At 39.6% G+C, this 17,533-nt stretch overlaps 1 protein-coding gene, 1 non-coding gene and 1 pseudogene across 2 annotated transcripts; 2 read left to right on the plus strand and 1 right to left on the minus strand.

Annotated features, from left to right (window-relative positions):
• Positions 1–1,506: 1,506 nt before the first annotated feature.
• On the plus strand, positions 1,507–2,517 carry LOC124235173 (olfactory receptor 4C16-like; annotated as a pseudogene).
• Positions 2,518–4,635: 2,118 nt separating this feature from the next.
• LOC124236528 (small nucleolar RNA SNORA18) lies at positions 4,636–4,765 on the plus strand. Its single transcript, XR_006887763.1, has one exon. It is a non-coding gene; the product is annotated as a small nucleolar RNA SNORA18 (small nucleolar RNA).
• Positions 4,766–15,282: 10,517 nt separating this feature from the next.
• Positions 15,283–16,233, minus strand: LOC124236289 (olfactory receptor 4S2). The gene has a single exon (XM_046655162.1). The coding sequence runs from the start codon at positions 16,216–16,218 to the stop codon at positions 15,283–15,285; it is 936 nt and encodes a 311-aa protein (XP_046511118.1). The 5' UTR covers positions 16,219–16,233.
• Between the last annotated feature and the right edge of the window lie 1,300 nt (positions 16,234–17,533).

Raw genomic sequence — 17,533 nt, forward strand, 5'->3', positions numbered from 1 at the left:
CAGACCTTCTCCCAAAGTAGTTTTTGATCTGGAGGAACATAAGGTATATTTTTGTTTGCTGAGGTGAAGAAAGTTTGCCAAGAGAGAGGAAAAATATACGAAGGAAATTTTGTATCTCTTTAGTCTATCAGAGTCTGCGATTCAGCCACTTATAACTTTCAAGACAATGTATTGAAGGTATGGATGGGACTGAGGAGGAATACAATGGAATAAGTAAGTCTTCCAAATTACATTTAAATCTATCACATATGAGTTTATATTTTTACTTGCATATGGTCCCCTTCAACATTATCTTGACAAGAAAGATCTAGAGGAAAGGTTTTGTTTTTAGAAATGAAGCCAGTGATAATATTCCTTTCTAAGTTTTAAAAAAAGAAGAAATACATTTCCAAGTTAAGTAATCATTGACTTTGCCAGGGACAGAAAACAAATTGAATGAAGTCAGTTACTGACTATCTGCTGTTCCTTTCATCTAAAATTATATCTCCCTCCCTCTTCTGAGTCTCTGCTTTGTTACAAGAATGTGGGGTTTTCAGGTACTTGGATAATACAGATTACAATCATGGTCTGATCCTACACCAACTGCATGGTGACATCTCCTTAAATGACTTCAGATTGAAAATGTTGAAGCTAAACGCTTGAATTGTGAAAACAAGGACTATTGAGTAACAATACCTCTCTTTCATTTACATGTAACCTTAGGGCTTTGGGTCCTCTCAGGGGTGTTTTTCAGAAATAGGAAAAAGAAAAACAGAAATGAGGATATTTGAGATATTGCCAACTATCAAAGAACATTCACTTCTCTATGTTAGTATATGTCAAATACTCAATATCCTAAAGGCGCCTCAGGGTAATGGCATATTATTCAGAGGCTGTGTTTCCTGTTGCTCTTTTCAAGCTATAACATCTGGGAGTGAGTGTGCAGTAAAGGGGAGCATATTATATATTAATAAATATTTCCATTTCTAGAAAGATGTATAACTAATATATGATGATAAATATGTGTATAAAGAAGACATTCTTCATGGGTGGGAGTCGGGTGTGATTTTACATTTATATCATGAACTTCCAAAAGCAGTCCAATAGATCCAAAATGCCAAATGATGCCACATCCAAACACGGACCCCAATTTATTGAATATGGAAAAATAATTAAGCTAATAATAAAATAGAGCCATCCCTTTTAACTTTATATTCATCGAATTAGCAAAATTAGTCAGAACCATGTAAAAGGCACATAGGGCTGTATTTGAAAAGTGTTATCAGAAAGTGTAACATTCACAAGCTTATTTGAGACTCTCAATGACCCTATGACGTGGTCCTTACAAATTGTGGAACAAAATGTTGTGGCGACTTATTAAAAAACCGCAGCTAAAATGTCTACGATGAGGAAAATTTATTTTTCTTAAAATATTTGATAACATCACATATCACGCCGTGAATGAATTTCTTTATTTTTTGCAGATAAACCATTTCACTCTGACTCCTTCTCCTCATTCGAGAAATCATGCAGCTGAACAATAATGTGACTGAGTTCATTCTGCTTGGGTTGACCCAGAAACCTGTTAGGAAGAAAACAGTTTGTCTCTTTCTTGCTTCTCTATTTGGGGACGTTGCTGGGTAACTTTCTGACTATTGCTACCATCCAGATCAGCCAGGCACTTGGGAGTCCACTGTACTTCTTCCTTTTCTGCTTTTCCTTGTCTGATACCTGTTTCTCTTCTTCCATATCCGCTAGAATGATGTAGATGTCCTTTTGAAGAAGACCCCTCTCTCTTCCAGCGAGTGCATGATCCAAGTCTTTTCTTCACATTTCTCTGTCTGCCTGGAGATCTCTATCCTAATCATCATGGCTGCTGATCACTGTGTGGCCATCTGTAAGCCACTACCCTACACAATCATCATGAGCCATCAAGTTTGCGGCGCCTTGGTGCCTGTGGCCTGGGTGGGGTCCTGTGTGCATTCTTCAGCTCAGAATTTTCTGGCCTTGAGTTTACCTTTTGGTGGTCCCAATGTGATTAGTCACTATTTCTGTGACTTGTAGCCTTTGTTGAAACTTGCGTGCACAGACACCTACGTGGTTGACCTACTCTTGGTGTCCCACAGTGGGGTCATTTGTACAGTGAGTTTTGTCATGCTGATGTTCTCCTATGTTGTCATCTTGCATTCTCTGAGAAACCACAGTGCTGAAGGGAGGAAAAAAGCTCTCTCCACCTGCATCTCCCACATCATTGCGATCATCTTGTTCTTTGGTTCTTGCATACTTATATACACACGCCACACAACCACCTTCTCCGTGGATAAGATGACAGCTGTGTTTTATACAATTGGAACACCTTTGTTCAACCCTCTGATTTATACACTGAGAACTGCAGAAGTGAAAAATGCCATGAGGAAGTCATGGAACAAGGAGTTGATCTCAGATGACAAGACAAATGGAAGTTTCAAATTTTTCTTCATAATTCGTATTGATCTAGGAGAAGTCCATAGAGAATATTATCTTCTTATCGTTGAGTAAATATAATCCTAAATTGGGTAATAAGAATTAGTTTCTTCAGGAAAATAGGCAAATGAACACATATATTGATTAGTGTTGAGTCAATTTTGTGTAGAAGTAGAGACAGCCCCAGGTAGAAACAGCCACATAAGACTCATGCCTCACTCTGCCTCCCTTGCCTGCCTAATATCACCGTGGTTTTGATCTAGTATTTTCTCTGCCCTTCTTTATATTGATTCTTGGCGTTCTCTGTTTCTACTTCCACTTCTATGTGCTTATATCCACAGCCCGGCAAGTTTTCCTCCAAATGGTTCATTTATTAACCACTGTGGTCTCATAATGTCTGATCATGAACCTTCAACTTGGTTGTTCTTCCTGACTCAGCAGAAAGCACCATATTTAAATAATTATAGAAGCTTCATATTGTGAAGGACAGTATATAATCTAGATAACCTCCCTTCAATTTCTTGATGTTATATTTTGAATTCTTACCATATGTTTACCTAGATCCTTCTAGAACAATGACAGAACATTGTGAGGAAATTCACCCTTCTGAAGGAGAGTTTTTATCTTAGGAAGGTTCTGACTGTTGAGGTTGTACCCATAATATTATTCTTTTTGTAAAAATTCCTTTTTGCTCCTAAAATGATCCCTTTTAATTTGGGGAAAGCATTAAGTTTTCTCTTGGATCATACCATTTATAATAATTTGGTTATAATATTGGGTTATTATGATCGTGGCATAGATGGCCAAAATTAGGGTAGATATATTTATGTGGAATAGAAGTAAAGAATACATGCAGTTGGTTATAGGGAATTTGAAAATGATGACTGATTAAAGAAAGAACGTTATAACCCAGAGAAGGATTTTTAGGCTTTGAAACAGAAATAGCTATATCACATATGAGTTATTTTAGCGAGTTTTAATACAATCCAGAAAAGAGAATAACTCAAGAAAGACTGAGATATTTGAGTGAAAATTATATTTATGCAGTGAAGATGGATATCACCTTTGTCACCATCCATCAACACCACAGTCTCTAATTACACGATCACTAAGAATCTTTCTGATTTCAATTTGTTTTCTTACTTGTATTTTTATCCACAGAGAAAAATCAATATGAGTACTTTTGTTTATTTGGAACTTCTATTTCTATTTATAAATTACTAAATTATATTAAGATTACTAAATTAGTGTTAATTTTATTGTACTAGGAACTTTAGTATGTCTTTAACTTGAGAAAAAGATCATCTATTTCTCTGTGTGGGAGTGGAAAATTGTGAATTCCACAATGAACTCTAGTAACATAAACACATCACGTTTTTTTCAGATTCTGTGAATTTCAAGGCTAATTAATCTCAAGAAGTTTATCATTGATGACAGCTGCTACGGCTTGATCCTGCTCTTGCAAGGTTTGCACATTACTAGATTCCAGTTGGCAGAGTTTTAAGTGAAGTCTTCTTCTATTTCAAGACAAGGGAAATATGAAAAGGGGTGTATGTTGGATCCAATTTAGGCGCCTCCCCAGATGCACTCTATCTAGTATGTCTTCTGGGCATGCTTCTAACACAGAGCTCCCGTGCCCACTGTCACCACATCTCCTGCCCACAGAGATTATGGTCTAATTTTGGTCCAGGATTTTATAATAAAGATAATAGAACAACAAAAATGACCAAATGTGTGACCTCACCAGAATTTTCATGTTGAAGTCAGGGTTCCGATAAGGAAAGAGTGGGACTCTGAGATCTAAATAGACACATTTGTTTGGGGAAGGGTGAGAACCACGAACTCAGAAATTATCTTGCATCCTCTTGGTTGTCATAAGTAGCTTCCTCTCCCTTGAAAGAGGGGAAAGAAGAGTCTTCCCTAGCCGAGACACCGTGCCGTTACCTTATTTGAAGAAGTTGTCATGCAATGACACTTTTTCTCCTCATGAGCTTCCCCCTACACCTATTGCTTCCAAACAGCTAACCAGGGGAAAGTCGAAGGAGAGTCCAAGCAAGAACATACAATCTTGCTCTAGAAGAAAATGACATGCATGAGAAAATTGCAGGACTTGGCTACTGTGTACAAGTGTGAACCAGGAGAGTGCTTCATCATGGGAAGTCTTAACACAGAATGGCAAAATGTCAATCTGGAGTTGAGGTCTACCCAATGGGGCTTTTTCTGTAGACTGACATCATTGGAAATGCCTTGCTGAGTAACTATCTGGTTTGCTTTACTCACAGAACTATTTGTTAGATCCGTGGGAAAGAACTACAAGACAGAGTTGCTCACAGTATGAAAGACCCAAGAGTCAATTTTTTTTTTTAAATCTTAGGTATTGGCAATATCTTAAATATCTGTACTATTCTTGGGTGTGATAGCTTAGGAGTGAATATGATTTGAACTTAATTCATATTTAGAAGACCCTAAAGGAAATTGTTTGAAGAAGTTGGATCGCAAAGTTTTTAGGTGGGAACTTTTTGAAGTATGTCATCAGTATGTCCATATTCCAGTGGCGATAAAAATAAGCCCAACAAGAAGAATTGTAGAGTGACTAACGTGACAACTGTGGATTAAACGTAGCTTCTATTTATTTGTTTGTTTATTTTTATTTTTATCTTTTAGCATTCTTAGAAACATGTTTATTAAAAATGTTCTTAAACACTTCTCTACCTGCATTACAGAATGGCACAACTTCCATTCACTGATATTACGCTGTTCTCAATGCAGCTTGCAGGTGGCATTCTAGAAACATCTTTACAACAGTGTTCTTAAACACTTATCTACATGCGTTGCATGATGGGTATAACTTCCTTTCACCAGTATAACACTGTTCTTAATGCAGTTTGCAAGTTCTTATTTTTTTAATGGTGATCATTTTACAATATATAAATATATCAAATTAACATGTTAAATTTACACAATGTCATATGTCAAATATATTTCAATTTTTAAAAAACATAGGTTCCTTTTAAAGGGCTGTCCTATAGATCAATCTTGACTCAAATTTTGGTGGAACAGAGGTAAGCTTGATGGGGAGTGGAAGGAATCACAACATGTGAAATTCCTTAAATAAAAATTTATTGACTTTAAATAATTTCACCTAATGTTACACATAATAAAAAAAACCTTTGCACTTAAATACATATATATGGATATTGAAGAGTTTTCTGACATGGGGCATTCCCCTATGACTTTTTTTGATACCGTTATGGGTAGAATTACATCCCCTAAGAAAAGAATATGTCTGAGTCCTAACCCCCAGTACCTCATAATGGGACCCCATTTAGAGATAGGATCTTGTAGTGTAAGTATCTGACAATTGGGTGTTGGGTTGTAATGTAAATACTTGACACAAAGCTTTTTATTACTGAGGCGTCCTCTTCAAAGACATTTATGTGGAAGAAACACATTGCCAGCTGCACAACTAGATAAAGAGCCAGGCTGCCCCACCCATGAAGATCCCCTTTTAGAAAGCCCTGGGTGACCTGTAACTGACCATTTGAGCGACCTTGCACTTCCCTTCCTGTGCTTTAATCCCACTCATGTTTTAAATTCACCAATAGTGAACCTGCAAGCCCTAGGCACCCCACCCTTGAATCCAATAAAGGCAGAACCTCAGGTTCATGAGCGCTCTCTCTCTCTCTCTCTCCTTACCTGTGACCTCACTCTAGCCATGCCATGTATCCTCTATGACCTGTGAGTCATAAACACTTTTTTCAAAGTCCCCTGATGGTTGTTGATGAGGTGTGTTTTGCAATCATAAAAAGAACCACAAGGGCCCATCCAGTCACAACATGGGCTCCAGGTGGAGAAATGTCTGGGGCTCTCCACAAATAGTGCAGCCACATGAGTGCCCACAGGCCTTCCTTGCTGATAGCATCAGTATTAATCGGGTGAGATGGACGCAAAATAGGTCTTTACAGAGGCAATCGAGTTAAAATGACGTCTTTATGATGAGCCCTAATCCAACATGGCCGTGTCCTTATAAAAAGGGGAAATTGGACACATACAGACACACATATGGGGGGAATGCCATGTGAAGACGAAGGCAGAGATCGGGTAACATTTCTACAAATAAAAGAATGCCAAAGATTGTCAGTAAACTACCAGAAGCTGGGAGAGACGCACACAACAGATTCTCCTCATAGCCCCCGGAAGGAACTAACTCTTCCAACCCTTAGATCTCGGACTTGTAGCTTCCAGAACTGTAAGACAATAAACGTCTGTTGTTTAAGCCGCCGGGTTTGTGGGTCTTTGTTAGAGCAGCCCTAGGAAAATAATACTGGTGTCCTGACAAGAACATCTGCATCTGGCTCTTTAAAGCACATGCAGTCGGAAGCTGCATTGATTTCTGTTGCTGCTGTGATAAATTACACCGACCCAGTGGCACAATTATCTTAGAGTTCTGTAGATTGGGTCTCTCTGGGCTAAAATCCAGGTGTCTGCAGGGCCATGTTCCTTTCTGGAGGCTTTATGGGATGTGCCATTTCCTTGACTTTTCCAGCATCTAGAGGCTTCCCACATTCCTTGGCGTATGCCCTTTCAACTCCATCTTCAGTGCCATTAATATTGCATCGATTTGACTATTCTTTCATTGTCACATCTCCCTCTGACTTTCTTTTCTGCCCCCTCTTCTGCTTTTAAGGACCCTTGTAATTCCATTGGGCCCACCTGGACTAATGCACGAAGACGCTCCCCTAGAACGCTGCTCCCTGGTGTTACTGGAAGCGGGGGGATTCTAAAATAGCAGGTGGCTGTAGTCAATGCCTGTTCGAGGTAAAGTGGATAGAATTATATGATATCAGCAAAACCAAGGTGCAATCAGGTGTCTTTTCTCGTAGGGCTCTATGACAATGGAAATTACGTCATGGTGTTTCTAGGGACGAGACAGATGGAAAGCCAACTAGGTGGATAAACGTGCAACTAAGATTTTGCACGGCTTATTTAGTACACATCACATCTATGTGAAATTTCGACTGAAACATAGAATAAATTCTAATTTATTTATTGAGTATCTTCAAGTCCAGCAATCTGTCTTCACAACAACTCTTTAATTGTCATAGTTTTATAATATACTTCAATTCTGAAAGGTACGTCTATCTTCTTTGTACCTTCTTCAAAAAGTTAGCTTATGGGGCTGGCCCGGTGGGGGAGTGGTTAAGCTCGTCCGTTCCACTTTGGCAGTCCGGGGTTCACCAGTTTGGATTCCGGGTGTGGACATGGCACTGTTTGGCAAAAGCCACGCTGTGGTAGGCGTCCCACATATAAAGTAGAGGAAGATGGCACGGATGTGAGCTCAGGGCCAGTCTTCCTTAGCAAAAAGAGGAGGATTGGCAGCAGTTAGCTCACGGCTAATCTTCCTCCAAAAAAAAAAAAAGTTAGCTTAACTACTCTAGATATTAACTGTATCTGAATTTTGGATCAGATTTTAAAAAATCATGAGAACCTTTGACAGAACTTTTGTTGTAATTATTGAATGCATTGATTAATTTGGGAAGAATTAACATATTTTCTATATTGCTCTCCCCTAATCATAAACATGGCATGTCTCTTTACTTGTTTCAATCTTTTTATATCTTTTAACACAATTCTGTATTCAAGGAGGGAATTCTATTTTTAAGGACAAATAACCCACAGTTAAAAGAATCTTTAACTTTTTCTTTTAAACAAATCACACCACAGCTCAGAACGATTACAATGGGAGATTTGCTTGTGTGACGTGATACTTCACCCAGAAATTTTGCAAGAAATTAGACCACAGGGTGTTAACTTGGGGTTCATGGATGAAATTCGAATAAAATATCCATGAACTCCTTAAAATCCTATTAAAAATCTCTTTGTGTGTCAAATGTGCATTTTTCTAAAACAAAGTGATAGGAACTCAGATGGAGTAAAGGTCAGTGTTTAACTGTAATTATAACTTCGCAAACAGATTGACAAGTTTTGTCAACGTGTAGGGTTAATATTTTTTAAAAACTGAGACTTAAGCTTAACATTTTTGTGATACATCCTAGATCAGGTTGCAGAAAGGAAGTAAGAGATGTAGTGTGATATTCTGCCCCAAAGAAATGTTTCCTGGGACCAGCTGAGTGGCGTAGTGGTGAAGTTCGGCAGGCTCTGCTTTGAAGGCCCAGGTTTGCAGGTTCAGATCCCAAGCACAGACCTACGCCACTCATCAGCCATGCTGTGGTAACGACTCACATACGAAATAGGGGAAGACTGCCACAGATGTTAGCTCAGGGTGAATCTTCCTCAGCAAAAACAAAAGAAAACAAAACAAAACAAAAAACCTTTCTAACTAAAATATTCCAGGACTTGGTCCCAAGGGTGTATAATGAGCCTGGCAAAGAAAGAAAGTGGTTCAATTCAAAGAGACACAAGGTGTTTAAAGAGACTGAGTGAAGAAGACTTTCTAGATGTGATCACCCTCCAAGGCTGCTGTCACAAAAGGAAATGCTGGAAAGTGTGTCCAAAGGATAAAAACAGTGAGAACTCCTGGGTTAGATGGGAGGTGAACTGGGGAATAAGGTCAACTCCAGGAAGCCATCAATGTACCAGAAGCCCACACAATGGAGCAACCCTTTTCCCCACAGATCTGCTTGTTGCTCTTTCTCTCCCTCCATTTTTTCTTTTTTTCAATTTTTTTAAATGTTGGTGAAAAGGTTCTAAAGGCACTCTCTGAAACTGTCACTCAGAGGTCTCCAATATTCAAAATTATGAGCTCACTGAAGTCTTATGACATTACTGAACTTGCAGGGTTTAGCACGGATCTAGTCACTGGGAGGGGGGTAGATATGGTGTGTGTTTTGTGCACTGCTGTCCCCTTAGCACCAATTATAGTGGTTGTGTCCTAATCAACAATCAATATATATTTATTGAATAAATGAATGATTTTTAAAATAAATCAGTAATTTCAAAACGTGGAATGTTTCAGGCATGTCGACTTCCCCCTCTACACGATCAAACGCACAGAAGCAACGAGACGAGAAAACATCACAGAATTTATCCTCCTGGGACGTTTTAGTGATGAGGATGTGAAGGTTGCTTTATTGCAGTTCTCTCAGGAAACCCGCTCATTCTTCTTACCATCCGTGACAGGCGCCTCAGCGGAAGAGCATCTCCTACCATGGCTGCACAGCCCAGATGTTTTACACCTACTTCTTTGATGCCACTGAGATCTTCCTCTTGGTGGCTGTGGCCTATGACCACTAGGCAGCCATCTGCTGGCCCCTTCACTATACGGTCATCATGAGCAGACAGGTGCGCCATGTCCTCAGGATGGCCTCTATTATCAGAGCATTCATCCATTAAATCCTGCATGTATTGATTCTTATTGAACTTCTCTTCTGTGGACCCAAACAGATAGACCACTATTTCTGTGATGTACTCCCCTTGCTGACATTGGCCTGCACAGACACTACCCTGTCAGGCATCATGATCATTGCCACCACAGGGGTGATGTCCACTTGACCTTTGTTGCCTTGGTAATTTCTTACATCATCATCCTGTCCACCCAAAGGACTTGTTCATCCAAAGGCCTCCAGAAAGCCCTCTCCTCCTGCGGCTCACACATCACTGTCGTGTTCATGTTCAGATATCCTGACTGAGACACCTCTCACAGATTGAGGGAGGTCCTAAGCACTTCCATGTTTTTGAGATCTTCATTGCAATGAAAAAATTAAGCAGTGCCGGGGGCCAGCCCAGTGGCATAGCGGTTAAGTTTGCACTCTCTGCTTCAGCAGCCAGGGGTTCCCTGGTTTGGATCCCAAGCAGGGACACACACACCGCTCATCAAACCATGCTGTGGCAGGCGTCCCACATACAAAAAACAGGAAGATGGGCATGAATGTTAGCTCAGGGCCCATCTTCCTTAGGAAAAAGAGGAGGATTGGCGGCAGATGTTAGCTCAGGGCTGATCTTCCTCAAAAAAAAATAAATAAATAGTAAAGCACCGCCAAAAATTTTAGGAGTATTTTAATTCCTTACATTAGCAAATCATGCTACTAAAATAATGCAATGCACTGTAATTATAGTACTCACACTATACTTGTGGAAGTTATTGTAATTTAGTCTTAATACCCTACGGGTGGTGTATTACAGTACAGTTGGCCCTCCTTATTTCCAGGTTCCCCACCCATGGATTCAACCAACCATGGATCCCAAGGTCTGACATGGTTGTGTCTGTACTGAACATGTAGAGACTTTTTCTTGTCATTTTTCCCTAAATAATACAGTATAACAACTATTTACAAAGCGTTTATATTTTATTGGGTATTATAAGTAATCTAGAGATGATTTAAAGTATACAGGAGGATATGCACAGGTTATATGCAATAACTACACCATTTTATATAAGGGACTTGACTACCCCCTGACTTGGGTATGGGGGGCGGTCCCGGAATCTATCCCCCACGTACATCGAGAGACGATTGTAACTAGAAGTTTCAAATTGGGTGATGAGCATATTTTTTTACTTCTATACATGTAATTTTATGACTTTATTACCTCACTTTAAAAATCTTCACGAGTATACCAATTAATGCTCTTTGTAAATGTGCAACATGGAAAATTTCCCATCCTGTGGGAGGCTCTGAGCTCAAGTAGGCACATAGCCAAAGAGATGGATGTATCTGGGTGCATTTTGTTAATCCTCATTGCTCTTTATACTAATAGCATATTTTGACGTGTTCTTCCACTGTTCACTCTGCAATGCTGTCTCACTTCCACTCAGGCAGGCCCTCCTACTAGGGAGAAATCAAGAAGATTGGACTTAGAAGTAGGTATAACCAACTGAAAACTGGGGCGCAGGCCGAGATCGTCTTTGGCACATTGAGGTATTTGCTTAATTCATAGGAGAATTCTCAAGCTTTGTGAATTGGAAGGGACTCTGCTGTCATCTAGGGTCACCCACTGGCACAACATACACTTGAGGAACTGAGACCTGAGCGGGGTTCGCCAAGTTTTCAATCATGAGACGCCCCTGTTGTTTTCCAGTGCTCCTTCCTCCTCACCACGGCCCCCACTCAGAAACTGTACTGCACATTAAAGTATCATTGTCCCCTGTTCAACAGCAATCCAAGCTTGAAGGTGAGGAGTGCACTTGCAGAAAGTAGCCATAGGGTGATGAAGAATTCGGCAATAGTTTTTATTTTCCAAAAAGCCCCTGACATTTGTACTGCCTGAAAAATTAGAGAACTTAGAACACAAGGGGAGGAAGAAAAACAATGAGGTGTATTGAACAGGAGACAAGAAAGACAACAGCAGACCAAGTCAGGGCTTAGTTTTGGTGTTGACCTCCTGGTGGCAATTGCCTCCAATTCAGGACGGTGAAGGTCAACAGAAACTTCTACAGCTGCGTGGGCCAGTGTCTAAATAGGGTGTTTAATTTTAATTAAGTCTGTTATTAATGCATACGTAGGCCCCATTCTCCAGTAATGAATTAAATTTCCTTTTTGCGACAAATTCGCTATTTAGTTTCTCCCAAAAGAAGACAGGCCTTTCAGGAGTCTGTTTGAATATGGTTCGTATTTATCTTTTGTTGACTCTCTTCTTATAATTTATCAACAAAGAACGGATGAAAAGGAATCTACCCAAGTGTGGTTAGTAACATGTCCTTCTCTTCCTATGTGTTATCCACGGATGGAATAGTGGGAGGGAGGCCGGCTGCATCCTTAGGTATTTAGGATTTGTCCTTTATGTATATAACCAAGTTTATTTGCAGCCCCTCATGTCCATTCTCGCTAGCTTGGTCTTTTATACTTCTCCTCTCAAAGTGCCTTACCCTGAATATATTGGAGGTTTTGTTAATTCAGGAATATGCTTCAGAATCCCCACATCTACAGTTTGGCCATGCTATTCTTGGATCAGCCAGCTAAATAATGCCATGTAACAAGCCATTCCAAAACTCATGGCTTGTACACTAAGCATTTACTTCTCACTCATGTGCCTTTGGGTAAGCTTGGGTTCAGCTGATCTAGGTCAAGCTTGACGGGGCTTAATTCCAGACCTCAAGGTAGGATCAGACACTTCATATAGTTCTCACTTTTCTCATGCATAAAATGGAAATGTTATCTCAGTTTTTCTTGAAATTGAAATTTTATGTTCTACACATGTGATGTTTGACTGTACCATTGACTGTTATGCAAGTTCAGCCTTGAGTCTCTCTCTACACTGTGGTGCTTTTAACTTGTGGAGTTTTTATTCTAAAAATGTACAATAAAGACTATTTTGAAGATTGGAATAAAATGATGAGGTTGCATTATACCTCAAAACAAAACAAAACTGGTCATTATGTAAGAACTGGACACATCAGAATACTGTCAAAATGAGGCATTCCCACTCAGTTACTATAAAAATAAAGTTCTGAAGGCTCTGACATGTGATAAATGTCTAATGTCCTGGATAGATTTAAATGAGAAAAGGCATAACGTGTGGAGGAACATAAAAGCTACCTTTACATATTCAGTTGAGCAGTGCATGGAAATACGTTTAAAACATTTTATGCTACTCCAAGGAACAGAAGTATAATCACTGGTTATAAGATACAAGGAGACATAATTTTATTGTTTTCCACTATAAAATAAACGAGAAGGGTTGCCATTTATTTTCATCAATGAAGGCAATAATCAAAGTCACACCTGCCATCTTGTAACAGCAAGGTTATGAAACCATAAAGCTGGCAGCCAACGTTGAGATCATACATCTATGAAATAAAATGTTGACAGACCCGCTCCCCACCGAGGCTGAGGAGGGTCTGAGTCCTCGTGATGCTGGGCCATCTCTTTCCGAGAGGAGGCTCTCCAAGCATCTCTGAGTGGGATTGACTCTCAGGAACTTCTGTGAACAGGAATAAGTTTACAAAGGCACTGGTAGAAGCTTGAGTACTATTTTATATTTCCCACTTCTTGGTCTTTGAGAGTAATGAATCTGTCAGCTTTTACCTTCTTAGGGACTTCAGACCTTCAAAATCACCAATATCCCTTGATAGTCAGGACTTTAGTGCAAAGACGTAAAGGAAAGAGCACTGTGGAGAAAAGTGATCAAATGGATAACATTCATTTCTTTTTATTGATTCCACAGTTCCCTAGATTCAGTTCAAGTTCAGTTCCCTTTGAGCTGGTGGGCAGAACAGACGGGGGGATGCATCCAAAGGGCGGGCTCTTTGGATTTCATTGACTCATAGACCTCCTGTTCTGTAAGAACATCAAGTATCATCTAGCCCTAGTGTTTGCAAATCTGAGTGCCCAGACGAACCACTGACTGTTTAAAAATTACCAGAGGAGCTTGTTAAAACTACAGATTTTTGAATATCCTTTAACCCTAGCCTACTGGGTCAGAAACTGTTAGAATAGATACTGTTATCTGTTCAAATTTCTCTTAAGATGATTCCAGTGACAACCAAGTTTGAGAAGAACTGACCTAGTCATCATTTTAAAATTGAGCAAATGGAGGCCCACAGAGATCCAATGATTACGTGTCTAAACTGGGACAACAAACATGGATTTGGGTGGCCCGGGGCAAGGGTTTCTTAATTATAACTTCTAATTCAGAGGTCTTGCTGCCTTTTGATCTTTCTTATCTTTAATTTTGTGAATGCATCAACATCAGACATCATTTTTTAAAGTACTATGTATAGTTCTTAACGTAACGTACACCCACATACACACTCCACAACCATAAACACGTTCCCAGGTATAGGCAGGAACTTGAATAATCAGATTTGTGGAAAAGACAATGAAACAATGGCAGAGAGATAATAAGGGATGTGTTCATTTGCTGTCGAAAAATAAAGCTCATTTTACACAGAGTGAAGGAGGGATGTGTCACCAGGGCAAGAATCAGTTCACATAAGAATGGCACGTTTGTCCAGAAACGAACACAGCTGGAAATCAGGTTAGGTCAGTCAAGGAAGTAACGATAAATGGCTCACTGTCTTCAGAAAAGCTGCTTGTTCAAACATTGGGGGAAATACAGTTTCTGAATCATGTTTCAGTAAATTGTATTTACCCTGTTGATCAAGTCGTAGTCACCTATTCATGACAGATGTCTTTGTTTTCATTCGATTTCTCTAGTTTTTCCTATTAGTCACTTTACATTAATAGGGACTGCTGGCTGCAGACGACGAGAAAAGATTAGTGTCGGCAGAAGCATATTAATGGGATGTTACAATTAAAATGAGGATCTTAGAGGTAATTTTTCCTCCAATTTCCTTATTGTTTGGGTAAAGAAAATGAGTTCTAGAGAGAGGAAAATCTTTTTCCCAAGACCAGAGGATGAGAACCGGTCTTTGTTTTTAAGCCTGTGCTTTCTCTTTCAGATGCTACACACACCTCCCTCCCATTCCAACCTCACCAGCTTTAGTTTCCACGAGTTTTGGAGGACTTAGAATGCTTTAGCTCGGATCCCTGTCATTTTTCATACGGCATATACATACTGAGTGCTTAGTATGTACCAATCACAGTTCTAAACACTAGAAAACAGCCTTAAGTACTTCACAGTAAACTCTCATTCTTTACAGAAAATAACAAAAAGGCAAAAATGAGGAGGAGAAAATAACAGTGCTGAGTATCATCATGCTGAGTTTCTGAGTTTAACAAGATTTCTCTGGCCTAGATATTTCAGAAAGTCATTTGATTATGAAATATGAGAACAAGTATAATAATGCATAATACTTTACTTCTGTAGAATGCGTCATTCTCTCATTTGTTCCTCCGAGAAAAAAACCTGTGAGGCTGTTATTATTGCCTTCCTTGTACAATTGAAAAAAATTTCAGATCATCCCTGTTAGATTACCTCCAACTATTTACCATTAGCCTTCCAGAAAACCTTCCCGCCCCAGACTTTCTTCATTGCATTCTTTACTTCTGCATTTCTCAGTGTGTAAATCAAAGGATTTAACATGGGGGTGATGATGGTGTAAAATACAGCCACCATCTTATCCTCTGAAAAGGTGGTATCAGGGCGCATATACATGAAAGTACAGGGACCAAAAAAGATGATGACCACAGCAATGTGGGAGCCACAGGTGGAGAGAGCTTTGCGCCTGCCTTCTGCCGACTGCTTTCTCAGGGACACCAGGATGATGGCGTAGGAGATTAGCAAGATAACAAAGCTCCCTAGAGCGATGGTACCGCTGTTGGCTGTCACAACAACACCAACAACATACGTGTCTGTGCAGGCAAGTCTCAGCACAGGGTGGACGTCACAAAAGTAGTGATCAATCTCACTGGGTCCACAAAAGGGTAGTTGGACCACCAGAGCCACCTGGATAATGGAGTGCAAGAACCCACCTACCCAGGTCCCCAGCAACAGTTTATTGCATCTGTCCTGGTCCATGATGGTCATATAGTGCAGGGGTTTACAGATGGCCACATAACGATCATAGGCCATCACAGTCAGGATGAAGATCTCGGTGCAACCAAAGAAATGCACCCCAAAGAGTTGCAACATGCACCCCACATAGGAGATAGCTTTCCTCTTGGCTAATAGGTCAACAATCATCTTAGGAGCTGTGACTGAAGAGTAACAAATGTCCACAAAAGACAAGTAGCTGAGAAAGAAATACATAGGAGACTTGAAAAGGTTGCCCACGTAAACTGTCAGCATGATGAGGAGGTTTCCTAGAAGAATGACTATGTAGAAGACAGAAAACACTACGAAACAAACTTCTTCAATCTCCAGGTTCTGAGAAAGACCCCAGAAAATGAATTCAGTTACATTGTTTATTTTTTCCATGGAGTTAGTCTAGGAGGCCAAGTTCCCAAGAGACAATTGAATTATCTGGAAGAAAAATATAAGAAGAACCAACCACATTTATTTCTAACTGAAAACAAACAGATAATCACAATAGTTGAAGATGGAAAAATGGATATTTACTGCTGCTTGGCATGCATATTTAAAGAAATTGAAGTGCACATATTCCGATCATCTTCCCTCCATATGATGGTCCATTTATTCGCTTCAGATGAGGCAACAAAGTCCGGTGAGATAAAGCAAATCCCCTAAGTCACGCATCTAACCAAGAGTCCTAACTTTTATTAAGGTTTTTCCATCTGTTTGTTTCTAAAACTTTACTTAGTTCTTATTCTGTATAAGATACTAAACTAATTTTGAAACAACCTCTGTGTTTGGGGATATGGCAACAGTTTTCTATCTAGAAAGGTTCATCTTATTTTGACACAGAAATATGAACATATGCCTGCATTTTCCCTTCTGAGTACTGCCATGAGTGTTCAGGTAGTTGAGGCTAGGTGACCTCTGTTGGCTCTTCTTCTTATGAAACTTGGATCTTTGTGTACATGACTTTATGGTCTCCTATTTGATATCAAGCTCTTATAGTCAAGAGGTGCTGTGATGTATCAGAAAGAGAACCAGAATTATAGGAACACGTGATTCTGAGATAAAGGTGCTGCAACTCTAGATAAATCATTTCATTCACGGGACTTCTGTCATCCCATTGTGAAATGAGATAGTTTCAATTTCACTATCACCTATCATATTAACAGCTATTTCTCCCATGAATTAAATCAATTCTGTCAGCATGGAATAGCCATAAAACTCTGATAAGGAGGCAGAAATGAGAGAAGATAAAGCAATAAAAGAAATTGGTGGACACACAGCAGGATCTGTTTGATTTGAAAGGAGGGGAAAGGGAATCTCAGGTAATTTCTCCATCTTTAAACTCGGTGTATGAAGATTCCCCAGGAAATATTTTGCCTTAGTATTTTAAAGATTTGTCTGTTAATTGAAAGAAAGAAAAACTCAGCCCTTTAATCTCACCACTCCTTCACGCATCCTTTTAATCTTTCAAATTTCATGCTGGTTTACATTAGTTCTCCCACTTAGAATGAATTAAATAGTTCTGGAAGAGGTCATCACTGAAAGATCATTTAAATGGGTTTAGGAAGAGGACAATATTTAACTTCAATGGATGAATCTTCAGTCGTGGAATTTCAGGTACTCTAACGGCGTCACTGGGATGTATGTGTGGAAAGGGGTATGTAGAATAGTTTTGATTAAAGGGGCTTACAAGCTATTCCTCAAATCAAGC

Source organism: Equus quagga, chromosome 2 (genome assembly GCF_021613505.1).
Source record: "Equus quagga isolate Etosha38 chromosome 2, UCLA_HA_Equagga_1.0, whole genome shotgun sequence".
NCBI lineage: Eukaryota > Metazoa > Chordata > Mammalia > Perissodactyla > Equidae > Equus > Equus quagga.

Coding starts and splice junctions, on each gene's coding strand:
- LOC124236289 (XM_046655162.1), bottom strand. CDS start 16,218: ATGGAAAAAATAAACAATGTAACTGAATTCATTTTCTGGGGTCTTTCT.